The 16,281-nt window shown below is 42.3% G+C and overlaps 1 protein-coding gene across 1 annotated transcript in view; it reads right to left on the reverse strand.

Moving 5' to 3' along the window:
• Positions 1-16,281, reverse strand: part of LOC120575154 (speckle type BTB/POZ protein) — a 59,339-nt gene that overhangs the window by 33,597 nt on the left and 9,461 nt on the right. Inside the window, 6 exon segments of the mRNA XM_039825804.1 lie at positions 881-998; positions 1,295-1,304; positions 9,528-9,637; positions 10,714-10,770; positions 13,318-13,439; positions 14,186-14,467. Of these exon segments, the coding sequence (XP_039681738.1) occupies positions 881-998; positions 1,295-1,304; positions 9,528-9,637; positions 10,714-10,770; positions 13,318-13,439; positions 14,186-14,227 (459 nt within the window). The 5' untranslated portion in view covers positions 14,228-14,467.

Here is a 16,281-nt window from a genome sequence, read left to right on the forward strand (position 1 = left end):
CCCAGTTTGGAAACACTTTAAACAGACTTGCACATTGCTCCGCTACAAAAAGGAAAAACTTCAAGACATGCTCTCCTCCATACCCTCAGGGTTAATTAGAATTGTTTTAAACAGCCACTGCCATGCTTTTTAAACATTTATGGACGCATGCATTACAACTAAGGCATTAACATATCCAGAAAGTTTAACCTCTTCTCTGCTCCCTGGATCCATTTTGAGGAGGAGAGGGGAACGAGAGAGAGGACAGTTGACCTCTGCTGCCCCCTGTGTTGCAGCTGAAAAACAACAAGGGAATGTTCAATGAGCAACAGCCAACTTTGGATCAGAGGAATCGGAGCCAAGCCCCCACGCCGGCTGAATGACAATCAGCTTGTATGTTAGTGATGGAAGAGAGATCTAAACCCAGAGGCTATGTACTACCAATAAAAACATACTGTGCATTATTCACTAACAGGGACATACAATGAGCTGTAGTGTTGAATAAAAAGATGAGACAGGAATTACAGTTGTAATCACTCTGAGGCAAAAGCACCAATACAAACACTACATTTAGATATTTTAACAGTATTCATTATTTTTTTGATTCTATTAAAATTATATATTCAGGTGAAATACAAGTAGTTCTACTAATGTACAGAGAATTCAGCATCAGTATGATCCAACGTCCATATTTTGGTTTTAAAAGTTAAGTCTGTGTTTGTCTACAATGTTGAAATGTGAACAATAATTTTGATCTAGCAATATAATCAGGATTATCATTTTTGAATGTGCAGCCTGTACTATGAATTTCTTTGGCAAAGATTTAGAGCTTAAAAAGGAAGACAGTGTGAACCTTGTGTAGCAAATAACCTGAGCTGAGATGAACTGTCTCAACCCTTACCTCACAGAAAAGCGTAAATTTGTCATCGGGCAGCAGACCGTTGGCCTCGTCCAGCAGGAAGTCCCTCCTTATGAACTTTTTGAAACCCCAGTCCTTCCCCTGGACAAAACGGTACGCTCTCTGGAAGAAAAAAAACACAGACAAACAAAGAGAAACAAGATTATTTGGAGACTTTCACAACGGGATTAAGCTCTGCCTGTGTGAATGCATGTGTGCGAAAGAGAAAGTTTGCTATGAGTCATGGCCATAAGCAGCGAAGAAACAATGGCGAAAGAGGCTGGGTGCAGGAAGTATTGCCTGCAGGGAGCTTTTAACACTTCAGAAGAAAACAGAATCTCTCTTTCTCTCTCCCTCGTTCACTCGCTGTATCATCTCGCTGCCACATAAAGACTAGTGGTAAACATGAGACAGAACTGCTGTGCCTCTTTGGCCAAGAAGTGAGGAATTGCAGGGATCAAAGCAGTCCAATTATCATGTGTTTATGGAGTGCCAATTATCTCTGACAGTGGTAGGAAGGATTCTGCAACACTCAGTTGCACTACAAAGACAAAGGAAAGGTGCGGGAGTTCTTGTGTGTACACCATTCACAGTGTGTGGGCGGTCACAGCTATCTATCGTCACCTAACAGTCACAAATGTTCAAATACACGGTCAAAAGACTCTGACTATGGACTATGACTGCTGCAGAGATCACAGCAAATTAAAGCTAATTGCTGATATAAAGAAAGCAAGGCACTAACACATAAATTCTGCAAGTAACTGGAGCTCTGTTGGCGGGATGTAACACCATTCTTTGGAGAAATTACATCATTTGCCATTTTGTTAATGACTCGAAAATGCTTCCTTGGGCACTGCTCTGGGATTTCTGAATGGGTTCAGCCGAGACAAGCATCAGGCCCTTTCTGTGTATGGAGACATCTTTGTCCATTCCTATCAGGGTAGACATGCCTCACCACATGATGAAGGTAATAACTTAAGACTGTGTATGTCTGTTATTATGTATCATATAAAGGCTTGAAAGGCATCAAACGATAAAGGAAAACCACTAGAAAAACATTTCTTTGGTAGATGCCATCAATACACCCTACACATTATGTCAACATGCATCTGGATGATTGGATTGTGTTGAGAAAGAGCAGAAACAGCATCCAGGAGCAAATTGACTAAAACACACACTCAAGATCCAATCAGTAAAATTACCAGAAGAGGTTGTCTGATGCTCATTAGGCCATACTGACAAAGGGCCCTATCTTACATACGGCGCAGCACAGCACAAAGCCTGACGCAAGTGTCTTTGCTAGTTTAAGACCAACGCAGTTGTCAATTTCCCATTCTACGCCCACGTCGTTTAAATAGCAAATGCACCTGCGCCCATCTTTGCGCCCATGGGCATGCTGGTCTTACAGGTTGGTGTGTTCAGGTGAATTCTTGGCATATTTCTATCTTGAGGCAGCGGGAAGCGATCGTGCTGTTGACCAACAAAAACCTGGTCTAAAGTCAATAGTGCAGCATTTCATTGTTATTTTAACAGCAAATTAGTAAGATGTGCCTATGTTTGTGCACAGCGCACGCACACACTATGCTTGTTACACACACAGGGAAGCGCAGCAGTACACAAACATGCAAAAGATTACAAATAAAAAAAGATTACGGTGCAAATCCGCCATCATAATAGCAATGCGCCAAGGTACAAACGTGCCTGGCTTTTAAAGGGAATGGGAGATGACACTCTGATTGGTTTATTGCATGTTACCCCCTAAACACACCTATGAAGACACTAAGTACAACTGTTTTGAACCATGCGCACGGACCCTTTTTTCCGCCGTCAAACTAGCGAAAGTGGATTTGGACACATCTTAAATGCACCTGCCCCAATGTGCTTCACGCCATGCGTTTAGATCGTTAAAATAGGGCCCAAAGTGTAATAGTGATGTGTGTCCCCAGTCTACATAGAGTATATCAACTCCATGTATGTAAATGAACATTTGTGCATGAATCAAATCAGATAGCATACTTAAAACCCAACAGGAAGCTCCTAGTAAGGGCTCCCAAGTATTAAGAGGGTAGTGTGCATAGCAGGCTGGGATTTGCAAGACAAATCAGATTTCAACATGTTCTGTACATGAGGATTATTTTAATGTAATTGTTATTATATCCCCAAAGACATGAAATGTACAACTATTTGAGATTTAAAAAATTAAAAAAGAGAACAATGTGCAACTAAAAGAAAAGCGTCAAAATGAAATCAACCGTATAGAACCTGTGCCTGCTTGAGTGATATGAATGCTCACCAAAAGACACTACATTTTTCAAGGCCTCTGGTTTAGCATTTATGACATTTAAGACTTCAGTGGGACATAAGGAAACAAGCTATATCCATCCACAATCTAGATTCAACTCATGATTTAACGCCAGATGATGAAAAATGATAAAAACAAACCTTGAGTCAGCTTTAGACCCGGTTAAAAGGGCACAAAGTAGTGAAAGACTCCTGTTAAAAGTCGACTGAAACAGGCTACAGTATAAGCTGCACAGTCACCACATACCAAGAGGTCATCACCACTCGCGTTCATACATCTGCAGTGTGTGCAGAGTCAGACTACATGTGTTTAGCCCCAGCAGTTCAAACAGATTTCTCTTTAGGCTGCTCGTGCGTAGAGATCTTAACAGGAGATCTGCTGACAGATCACAGTGGGAAGCACTAAGATGAAGTGTCAATGCTGCTGTAAGATCCTGTGTCAAATCCCTCTGTTTGGATCTGAGGGAGCAGGCAGCCTAAGAGGGGATTGGTGGAGGAGTGCAGTGCATATGCAGTTATTCCCACCACTGCTCATGCAGGCGGTCCTTCACTGTAATCCCCTGCCCCCAGAGACTGTGTACGCAAAGACGCTGACAGAAATCACTATGCAAACACACACACATGCATAAGCATGTATTCAAGCACAAAAATTACAAATCCTTGCATTCTGCTTTTTCACAGAACTCTACTTTATTCACCGTTCTGCCACTGAGTCTAACAGAGGGATTCTGTTAGTGATTCAAAAAGAGACTGAGTTTTATAGACCAAAGATTTCTCAACCAAAGCTGAGCAGGTTTGAAAAGGGAGTCAAACTTCTGTGGCCTCGGCACACTGTACTGTTTGCGGCTGGGTAAACACAAAGTCATAGACAGTAGTACCTGGATCCCTCCCAAGGGTCTGAAGAAAGTCTTTCTCTGCTGACTTTCAGCCACTCTTTGATGTCCTTTAAACATGTTTGATAAGCCCTAGCATGTGAGACCCAGATGAAGTCCCAAGGCACAGACTCTCCCTGTGAAGTTGTGTTATTTGGGTATGAAACAAGATGAGCAGTGATGAGTGGGGATTTCCCCAGTGGCAGCATCTAAAACTAAACTTGGGTGTGAGGAGAGAGGTTGGCAGAAGAGTGAGACGGTGGGGAAAGCAAGCCAAGAGGAAGAGGTGAGGAGAGGTGAGAGGGAGTGCCGAAAGAGGCTTCAGCAGACTAGAGCAAAGGGAGGGAGAGGTGCGACTTCTTCAGTGCTTACCCGGGACAGTGGGGTGCCTGTGTGTATGTGTGAATGTGCACATGCATACAGGCTCTGATGATGAGTGTGTGTGTGTGTGTGTGTGTGTGTGTGTGTGTGTGTGGTTGTTTGTGTGTGTGTGTTAGTGTTAATCTCATCAAACGAGACTAAATATGTTCGTCAACGACCTTTTTTTCCAAGACTAAGACGAGACGATGACGAGACTGCGCCAATGTCCAAAAACGCTGACTAAGACTAAATTAACATGCATTATTGTTGACGAAAAAAGACAAGACTAAAATGTTTTGCATAAAATAAAAACTAAGATAAAATCTCTCTTCACTTTCGTCTACAATCGCCTCTACTTTTTTTATCATGAGATAGAATATTCAGCTGTTACTAGGGTTGGGTACCGAGACCCAGTGCTACGGCACCGACAGGTGCCTTAACGACCGCTACCTACCGGACCGAATAGCAACGTGGATTTCGGTGCCACTTAAATGCCTGCGCTTCTCTCTGATGCTCATTAACGGACGTTAGAGTCAACCGAAACATCGCTGCACGGGACACTAGTTAATACTACACCTGACAGCAGGTAATGTTAGCCTAACGTTAGCTAGTTAACACTACACCTGGGAGCAGGTAACGTTAGCCTATCGTTAGCTAGCAGCTGGAGTAAACACGGTTAAAATGCTGACAGCTAAACGATGTAAAAGTGTGTCTGTATTTCACTGTAGAGGATTCCAACAACAGTCTATAGCTGCCATTGTCTGAAAAACAACACATATGTTGCGTTCACATGAAATACAGCCTCGTCAGCTTTGTGCTGAATTCAAAGTTGTTGTAAAATACCCTTTTCCCATCCAGTGGTTGTTTTTGTAATTTAACAGGAATTTACTGGTGAAAAAAGGAAGAGGCTCAATATTTATATAACATTATATAATTTATTTTTATATAACTATTTGACTGAAATGGTTATCAGAAATGTCAGAAATTATAAAAAAAAGACTAAAATGTTTTGACTAAAACTAGACTAAAATAACGAGACTTTTAGTCGACTAAAACTTGACTAACAAAAAAAGATATGTGAATGACGTAATATGACTAAAACTAACAAGGACATTTGGCACAAGACTAAGACTAAATAAAAAATAGGTGACAAAATTAACACTAGTGTGTGTCTGTCTGTGTGTGTGTGTGTGTGTGTGTGTGTGTGTGTGTGTGTGTGTGTGTGTGTGTGTGTGTGTGTGTGTGTGTGTGTGTGTGTGTGTGTGTGTGTGTGTGTGTGTGTGTGTGTGTGCTGAGCTCAGCTAATGCCATACTGCCATTTCTAGTGGGGCATCAAAAAACCTGCGCTGGCAGAGAATCAACCACAGGTCAGATCGCTGGAACTCTTTCAGTGAGCTGGCCAAGGCGGTGAGAGTACAAACACTCCAGAATTGCCAGAATACCAAAAAGAGCTGGACAGTGGTGGAGTGGGTCGGACCAACTGAGATGTCCAATGGGTAAAGTGTGAGTGATGAAAAAGGCTGGTATGACAGAAAAATTAGCGTAGATACAGTAAAAGATTGTGTGAAGTGTCAGAGCACGCTTGTGTGACATAAAGATTGTATGAAATCCTTATTATGGAATTTGTGTGAAAAATCACAGTTACAATGTAGACATGTATAGGTACCGCTCAGGAAAGGAGTTTTCACCACGCGATGCACTTTGATAGTTCCCCGGGCATTAAAGAGTGAAGTTTCTCACCATGCCAAAAAAAGACTGAAGGTGATGGGGAAGGTGAGAAAAAAACGAAGTCTGAGCTGCAGACAGAGAGAAGACGAGGAAAGCGGGAGCGATGCCATGTTGTTTAAGTGAGCGGGGCATCCATATTCAGGCGGAGGGCTCAGGGACACAGTTGGCACACAGAACGAGAAGGTCGCCAGAAGACGAGCTGGCATGTAGAAAAATAACAGCCGCCACAGCAGCCAGAGTCAACATCTCTCTTCCTGTCTGTCACTCTTCTGGCCTTTTCTTTCACACATTCAACTAAAGCAAAACTCCCTACTTTAACAGCTACTTACAATCACTAACAGACCACGCTCGCATCCATTTCCCAATCTCTCAAAACATATTGACGTGAAAGGGCAATTAGCATAGCAATTGGCTGACCAGTCTATTCAAGTGTGTATTTATCTCACTCTAGTAACAGAGTTTAAAAATATAATATAAAACTTTATTTCCACTACACACTGATTCACACTGCATAAAGCAGACAGACACACTTATAAACATGACACACAGTCTTTCCGAGAAGAAAATCTTATCTCTATTGAAGATTGAGCTCTGTAAACTAGTGTCAGCACAAACATGTCTATTGACATTCTTTCTTCCAACGTCAATACCATCTGATTATGTAAAGACTGACCAATAGCTTCTGCTCTATTAGCCGTGCTCCACTCACCCACTTAGCCTTTGGCTACAAAACAACAAAACCATTGTCTGTAGGGAGGACTTAACAAGGAGACTATTTGAATACAAAACAGCTTGCGGCAGAGGATGAGAACTTTCCATCTCTCCTCTCCGAGCTGTCAGAACAGGAGTCTGCAGGGGGGCAGATGTTTTCTCTGGCAAGAGGAGGAGGGTGGGGGGTGGGGGGTAGTGGGAGGGCGGGGGGGGCGGGGGGTGTCAAGAGACAAGTTACAACCCACCCAACAGCCTCAGAGGAGAGAACCAGCACATTAAGCCAGGGAGAGAAATTTGTGGCCAAGCCAAGAGTAAGGGAGTACGGTGTGAGGAAGGGGGGTGGCGGGCTACCTCTGCTGCCTGAATCTATCTCCATTAGCAAGTGGGAACCATCAGAAGATCCAGACACACACTCTAGTGGCGGGCTCAAGGGCTGCTGATGCAGATATGGCGTTTCATCAAATATTGTCAAGCTTTTCAGTCAAAATATGCCATCATCGTACAGCCTTCAAATCTTTGGACTGTTTTTATACCACCTCCTTAAGGTACTGCAGGGATGCTTTAATTCTCAATATGCACACGCCAGTCAACACCATTTTAAATTGATACCCGCTCAGAGGCTGGGTAATATTTAACAATGAGTTTTTGGCCAATGCTTTTGCATTAGAGACAGAGCTTATGAGTCTGCCTCAAAAGACAAAAATTCAAACTGACATGTCAAGCACAAACTTCAGCTCCTCAGTTGTTCAGCTCAGCACAGAGTTTCCATCGTCGGATTTTGACATTTGCCTTCTATATCAATGTTAATCTGCTTTATTTCGCTGTGTCTGTTGTTGTTTTTTTCTTCTGACATGTGCAAGTAGGCGGGGGGTGGAGAGAGAAAAAAATACTAGGTGAAAAGCAGATCCTGCTTTTAATTTCGGTAGTCGAAATCGAAAGCTCATTTAGATTAATTTTGGATTTAAAATCGAAATTGTGACACCCCTACTGATTATCCACTTATTCCTCTACCTATCTATTCCTGTTTAAAGTACTCGTAAAGAACTTGAGCTGATATGCATTGTACAGAATCAGAAATTGTCCCCACAGGGACAAAGTGTATAAGCAGACCAAGCAGTGACCTGCCACATATACAGTCCACAGCCACCCAGCTTTCCTAATTAAGGCACTTTGTTTTTATTTGGCCTTTTTTTGCTAGAGGCCTGGATTAAATTGGATTCTAAATGATCCAGAACTGATAAAGCAATCTTTACTGCCATATTCTTAGACGGAATGTTCACTAAACTGTCACAAATATGCTGGCAGTTGGGTAATTTTCCTTTGTGACAGGGGGAGCGACGTGGAGGGCCCAGGTCTCCCCAGGGGGATTGAGGGAAGATTGGAGGAGGGCATATGGCAAGAATGGGATGGGGTGTGCACCATAGAGCACACCATTTATAGGCGAAAGCCCCTTGAGACACAAAAAAGAAAGGAGAAGAGAAAAATGAGATCCTCTTCATTTCACTAGGTATTCCCCATATTCAGGCTTTTCTGGGGTCATTTAACAGAGCAGTGCTCACGAAATGGCCATGCAGTGAAGTCACAAACCTCAAAGGTCTGTTTATTACTCATACCTTAGGCAGATCCTCTCCACAACACCACATATACACCAGCATACAGTATAATAGCCAGGAGAGAAAGCTTTAAGGACAATAGCTGCAGTAAAGTTCAGTTTTTGTGAGCCTGTCGCTGAGAGTTAAGATGTGGTACTGCAACATTACAGGGCAGAAGTTGAATAAAAAAAGGATAAAAGAGAAAAGAAAGTGATATTGTGCATGTGAAAGAGAGGAGAGAGAGGTCTAAGTGAGCAAATGAGGGACCGAAAGTACACACGAGGAGGTGGGGGTGTCAAGTTCACATGGGGGAATGTTTCTCAGCAGGAAAAATGATTTCCCTTTCTACACAACCTGCACCGCAGGGGGTTGTACACCGTTTCACTGCATACGCCTCCAATTCAAACACACTTCCGCCTCCCACCTCTTCTCTTCCTACCTCCCACCCGCCCCATCTTCCTTCCTCCACGCTTCCTGTACAGTGTGCTGCAGGGCAATGGGAGGAAGCCAGAAAGCCTGATAACCAGGAAGCGGTCACATCTGGCCCTCACTAATTCAATTCCACACAAGTTTGCTTTTCCTCTCCATAACATAACCTAATTAAAAAAAAGCAGGAATTGGAGGCACATTCATTTCCAATTCATCAACGGGGAGAGAGGCGGACGAAGATTTCTCAAAAGGTTGGGTCTTTTTTAATTAAAATCAAAATTGCCCCACGCTACTTTGAATTATATATTTACTAGAAATGAATCCAACCGGCAGTGATTACACAAGCCCATATGGCTATCAATACCTCACATTATTAGACACACTTGGAGTATTAGACACACTCCGCACCTTCTGCATTTACAAATTTCAGCGCCCCAAAGACACAGGTGTGACAGGAGTTTTTAATTTTGAGCCTTTCAAACTTTATCCTCTGTTTTCTGCTGAGCATAGACTTCTATGCAAGATGGACCAAAACAAGTTTTTCAGTTATTAACTCCAACTTCTTTCCAATGACAAGTTAAGAAAATTAGAAGTGGTGAAAATGAGGACTTGTGTTCCAGAGTGCAGTTAGTATCAGTTGTTTTTAGTCACACTTACCCATAGCTTTGGTCTCTTCACCCTTGGCATCGAGGATAGAAAACTTTAACTGGGCACGCACTTCACTTTTTGGACAGCTAACTAAGACCAGTAAAGTGACAGATAGGGCCCTATCTTGCACCCAGCGCAATTGCCTTTGTACTTCGACGCACATCATTCCTATTTTGCAGCTGACGCACAGCGGACTTTTCCCTCCACAGACGCACGTCGGTAAATTAGGGAATGAATTTGCGCTCCCAGGGGCAGTTCAGCAAAAAGAGGAGGCGTGTTCAGGCGCAAACGTTCCCTAGTGCTATTTTGCAGTTTCAGAAAACAATTCCGCCACAGACCAGGAAAAACCTGGTCTAAAGTCAGTGGCGCTAGTCTAAAGTCAGTAGCGCGTTATTCAGATGCTATTTTAGGGGCGCATGCTTGGCCATAATGTAGCGTGTGCACATCGCGCAGACACTTTGCTTCCCTCATCTACACGGACGCAGCAGTTCCCATTTTTGCAAACCATACATAATTACATGGAAAAATATTACTGAAAATGCGCTTCAGGTGTTTGGATAGGTGAGGCACTTACAGTACAGTCCTCAAAAAGTCGCAGCATTCTTTGTGGCTTTTTGTGTTTTACACAACATTTCCATGAATCATGGATGTGTGGATGACATAAATGAGGAAATATTAGAGGACTTAAGGAACGTGATGTTGAACTACGGCGGGATCTGGTCCGGGAGTGGCAATGCGCGATGTACTCCTGGTGGAGCGGGTGGACGGAGATGGAGTGGGGGGAGGAGGAAGGGGCACAACAGGAGCAGGTGGTGCGTTGGAGGCCCACGCTCCATGGCTGCAGCAATCCTCTCCAGACTTGAGGAGACGCGCCCGAGAGGCCGCAGTAACATCGCCACCCAGATAAGACGGGCATTTATTACTATGCCGCATCCCGGACAGCTCCCGCTGGCGTGCGCCAGGCAAATCCGCCATCATCATAGCAATCCGCCATGGAACAAGCGCCTGCTCTTAAAGGGAATGTGAGATGACACTCTGATTGGTTATTTTCACGTTACGCCCAAACCACACCTAGCTACTTCAGACCAACCCATTTTAGATTTGCGTCGGGCGCAAGACTCATTTATCCCAGCGGTATAATAGCAACAGCGCCCGAGATCCGCCCACAAAGCTACTTGCGTTTTGCGTTTCATACTTGCGTTTCAGATCGTTACTCTCCTCATCCGGACCTTTAGGGTTCACACGCAAACACCTGGAGGTAGGAAAATAAAGAAACATACTGATCAGATAGATAAAGCTAAAAGCTAAAGCGATGCGTCGATTCCGCCGTCGGACGTATTTTGTATGCAACAGTAATATTATTCTATCAGTAATGGCACTCTGGCTATAATAATGTATTTCAGATGTTCTTATTCTGTAAAGACAGTTGCAAATGCTCCATCCTTGGCTTCACAGTCAAATCTATTGATTTCATCCACAACCCTTCACTTGTGCCAAAGTGATGGTTTAATGGTATTGATTTTGCAATACACGCTACTGTTTATAGCATGAAACTGACCCCCCTCTACTTCTCACTAAGGACGCAGCTTTCTAGATAACCTTCCTGAATGAAGGGAGAAATTCCTAAATATGTAGATCCCATGTTCCACTTTATTTCGAAACAGAAATATGTCAGGCACATGAACAATATATTCTTCCCAGGGCATTCAAAAGGATTGCTGTGTTGAGTACACTGATGCTACGGTGAGACATAGTATTTTTATGCTTATATAGAGCAGCTTCACAAAAGAATCCCTGTGCATTTGCATTAGGTATTGTTTGTTGCACAGGCTGTTATATAGTGTTAGAACAGTAACATGAAAGACATTACCATGGTGATGTTTAAACATCAAGCATGTGGACTGTTCTGCTAAACCATTTGACACATATACATCTCACACTTGCAACACTTTAGGTGCTGGATGAAAATCAATATCTATACATATATATTCTGTCATGTATTAATTTAGTAGGCAATTGCCCAATAACTAATACTCGCCTAATCAAATGACCAATATTGAAAAACTATTGGAAGATAAAAGAAAAATGGCAGTGACTGAACATTGAAGATTTTTCATACTAATTATATACTCTTGGCAACTTCTTGAATTCATCAGAATATAAGTCTTTTTATTATAGTTTCAATTTGTGCTCTCTTGCTGTAATACCTAAAGATGTGGGGCTGACCTGCAGTGCACGCTGGATCTCATTTCTCTAACAGGCATCTATGAGAGAATCGGAAAAACAAGCATTAATGCTGCTGACAGTGAGGTACTGTATGATCCAGAGGGCTAGAAAAGAACAGTCACAATTGTTCACTCAGATAAGATGAAAAGCAGGTAAACCGTCTTGGTTGGGAACTTAGAGGAGGAAGGGACTAATGGTATAATGTCCAAAAACAACTTGTGTTGATGTGGTATTTGAAGAAAAGCCCATTTTTTTCCTCGGCAATTGTGCAACCTATTTATTTCGAATTAATGCAGGTAACTTAACAATCCCAGACCCACTGTTGTGTGTTATTTTACCTGAGGCTACAGTCATTTCTTTCAGCCCCCTCAAAATGGCCATGTTTTTTTTTTTTTGAGATACAGAATATGTTTCCCTGCTTTCTGGAAGCTCTTTTATTAATATGAATGTGTCATTTAAATTCACTGTACAGTATCAAAGTATTGCAAGTGTATCTTGTATCTTGTATCTGTATCGCTAGGCTACTGTAATGTAACCTAATAAATACAGCAAAGCTGATTATGTGGATCTAATTTGTTGTCATAAACAGATGTTCTTATCAACCCATCAGTCAACGGGACCTCGATATTTGGATTCCTTTTTTTTTCTTTTTTTTTTTTTAAATGAAACCAAATACATTAAATACATTAGCCAAAGAGGGACATACCTCCGCATTTCGCCCTCTTACACCTATTGGCACCGTGACGAATGCCAGGGGGAGATTACTCGCCAGGGAAGCAAAAAAGAGAATTAAAACGACAACGCTACAGGCAAAGCAGCAAGACTAAAGTTAATATTGGAGTGGCTAGAACAGCTGCGTATAAACGATAAAGATACTAAGAGCTAATTTCGGGTTCGGCCACCGTAGGACTTAAAACGCGCTCGGAATGGGAAGGGCTAGAAATATATTCAATAATAATAATAATAATAATAATAATAATAAATAATATTCAGTTGGTTGTCATATACAATTTCACCGCTAAATGGGAGAAATTCTTACATGATGTAGCTTTAATACCATCTGCAGGTGTTCTGACTACCTCTGTGACTTTTATTAAAGAGATAAGCAAAAACGATGATCCCCAAAATGTTCTGATTCTGCCTTCTTCTTTGTCATGATGAATATGTCAAACGCACAGTAAGTCTGAAGAGTTAACTGGCTATACATTTTACATTTTAGTATGCTTAAAGTTATGTGTGTCACATTTACTTTTTTTCTGGCATTGTTGGTGATTTTACCTTTCACTCGGAGATGGCACTGTGAGAAAGTGAAGATGCAGCCAGACTAAATTCAAGAATAACAAAGTGCTACAGAAATTATTATTCCAAACACGTGTGTAAGTAATACAGACTAGATGAAGGAACACTAGATGCCACTGAAGCAGGCAATTGGATGCTTCAATCTCTTGAAAACTATGTTCTACCTCTACAAGTGGATAATACTTGAGAGAGTTGTTGGAGAAAATGTTCTAGAACAACTCTCACTCAGAACAGTATCAATATCTGATGGCTACAATGAACAGCCTCCACTAACCATTTGAGTTGGTCGTTGGCTCCCGAGGAGAAAGTGGAGCTTTTGATGACCTCTCCCATCTCCTCGGGACAGAAGCTGAAGTTGTTGATGCTCCACATGGAGGAGAACTTCACCACTTTGATCTGTGCAGAAAAGACACAGGAAGAGCTGAAACCCGATCTCTTAATTTTTTTTTTTATATATTTATCTATTCTATATGGGTAAGTGGTGTTTGGTCAGCCTGGACTTCAAAACCGCACATCAAAACTGCCTTTCATCTTAATAAACACTGACAACAAACGGAGGGAAAGAAGAAAGGATATTGTAAAAGCAATTTTTCAAGAGAGGAGATGAAAAAACACACATCATCAATGACATACTTTATCTGTCTTGGCTTTTAACAGGAAAGTGATGCCTCAACTAGCAAAGCCTGTACCGCAATGACTAAAACAAACACGATTTCACGGTATAGGTAACCTTTAAACAAAGCTTGAAATGACACCGAATTAGGCTTGTTGATTGAATTATTGAAAACACAGTTACTGGAGAAATCCAGACATGATTGATTCCATTCAACTGCTCGTTGACTAGTCACATAAAATATGAAGCTTAACGGATTACTGAATACTTAAAGTGAACTTCTTTTGTCTCGATAGACAGGCTTACTTTCAGATACAACGCCCACCTCCACGGAGCAAAAGTGAGCTTCATTTTTACAACAACAAAAAATATTCAACGTCTGTCTTACTCACAGTTAGCTCCGTTTAACATTATGCAAAAAAGAATCTCAGCAGAACACAAACAAAATGGACTATCAGTGTGAGTTATGCTCTCCATGCAGCAATGTGCTCCTATCTCATCCTGAGGAAAACATGTGCTCCCTCCTCACCGGAGTATAACACCAGCTCTCAGCCACCTGACCGCTGGACATTTCCGGCGGGGGAGGGGGTTTGGGGCTCTGGACATTGCCAGCCTTGATGCAGAGATGACCTGAATGGGGCCAGAGCACTAGCCAGGTGTGGGGTGAGGTGCTATGGGGTGCTATGGGGAGGGAAGGGCCAATAATCAGACAAGCTGACCGCCTCTTAAACAACACCTGCTGTATGGAGAGCTGCAGAGAGATGAATCCAGAACAACAGGACGTCCAGACTCCAAAATAGCTACGGGCGCTCTGTAGGGACACAAAAACACAGTCATTAAAATAACTTTAAACTAGCAAAGGGCATTACTTTGAAAAGCTGTGACCTTGTGTGAGTGCTAGTGTGTCCATGTCTGTGTTTGAGCATGTCAAGGCAATTCGTAATTGAATGGTTAGTCTAATTAAGCGGTATTTCCTAGTAAGTAGGAGTAAGGGGTATGAATTCATTTGCTTTAAAGGAGGCTTCAGCATTCAAAGCACAGCAGCGGCGCGAGCTCTGCTTCACTGGGGGAAGCCTTTCTTTATCTGCGTGTGGTTTCGTCTTTGTTTTGCTTTGAGAGGAGCAGAGCGCTGTGCCTGCCATCTGATTCCAGCAACGGTGAACGGGTGCAGCCTGGCTGAAGTGAAGTGCAAGACTTTCATCTCAAGCTGCCAGTATGTACTCACACAAACACACCCACAAGGCCATGCAGTACTTTTAAATGCCAGTGCTGGCGAAGAAAGGTCAAAGTTGTTTTTATAAGAACCTGCATTCAGGATTTTTTTTTTTATTCAGAAATGCTGTGATTGAGATTTACACTGCAACTGCCACATTCACCTCCCACTTTTTGCTCATGGCAACTAAGCGAAACCTCGTTGTTTTTATCTAATTTCTGGTCCTTCCCTACACTAGCTGTCTCATGGGATAAAAAGAAGAAGAGAAAGGAACATGTTTCGTTTCAAACCTTCATTTCTCTGCTGCCTTAATCTCTAATTTCCGCTGGTTTCATGCTCTGCTCCTCCCAAGTTCCTCCTCACATATTTCATACCTAAGTCGACACAAGGTCTCAGGATCTGGCTTTTTTCACTCAACCTGCACATCCCCCCTATCTCCTGCCAAAGAAACCCTTCCACTCCGCTGCTTAATTAGTGGCTGATTGAAAGAGAAGTTCAGGACCTGAGAAAACTTGGCAGAAAGTGAGTGTCAGACCCAGAGCGCAGAGAGACAGAGCAAGAAATGAGAGAAATGGGTGAAAAGTTAGACAGACCTCGGTGAGTGGATTGTAGACAGGAGAGGCGACCTCGGCAGCTCTAGACCCAGACACGACTTAATTAATGTTTAGAGATAACGCCTGCATCTGATCTTCCTCAATCCGGGTGCCCCCCTTTTCTTCTTTTGTGCTATTTGTATCTGATGAAAAACACTGGTGGCATTTTCACTCAGTAAAACAATAAAATATTAATCACAAAAGTTGGGAGAACAAGGCTGCACTGATTTGCAATTTAAATAACCTGAGACTTCCTGGCAATTAATTATAGTCTATATGAGTGAGTGAGGGCATATACATAGATTTCCATACACACTTGTGCTTCTGTGTGTCATCATCCGGGCTTTGTTTCACAGCCTATCTGAAGCACAATTTACCAAGTGCTTTTCTTGTATCCTGTCCCTTACAGAGCAACATGAATGTCAAGTTATCACAGGGAATCAATTTAAGAAAAGATGACAACACTGGCAGCACTGCTAACAGCCTCACATCTTTCTAAACAGACCCAGATGACACTTACCAGAATAAAGCTAAGGATGGGTTTTTTCATCCTTTTCACAACAAACATCCTTTCATTCCTTTAGTAGAAATACCCTCAGACAATTCATTTGTCATGTGAATCAGATGATGACAGCATGAATGGGAAGAATGACTAATAGGTGATAATGCACACAGCATAGAGAAAATAAATGTCACATGGCAAGCAGAGATTTACAAAGACGTGTCCCCCAAAAGGCTATTAAAAGACCGAGTAAATCAGTAATGGAGGTGCTGTGCTTCAGATAAGGTGGTGTTTGTTGATGCTACGTGGGCTCCATA

Source organism: Perca fluviatilis, chromosome 15 (assembly GCF_010015445.1).
Source record: "Perca fluviatilis chromosome 15, GENO_Pfluv_1.0, whole genome shotgun sequence".
NCBI classification, from domain to species: Eukaryota; Metazoa; Chordata; class Actinopteri; order Perciformes; family Percidae; genus Perca; species Perca fluviatilis.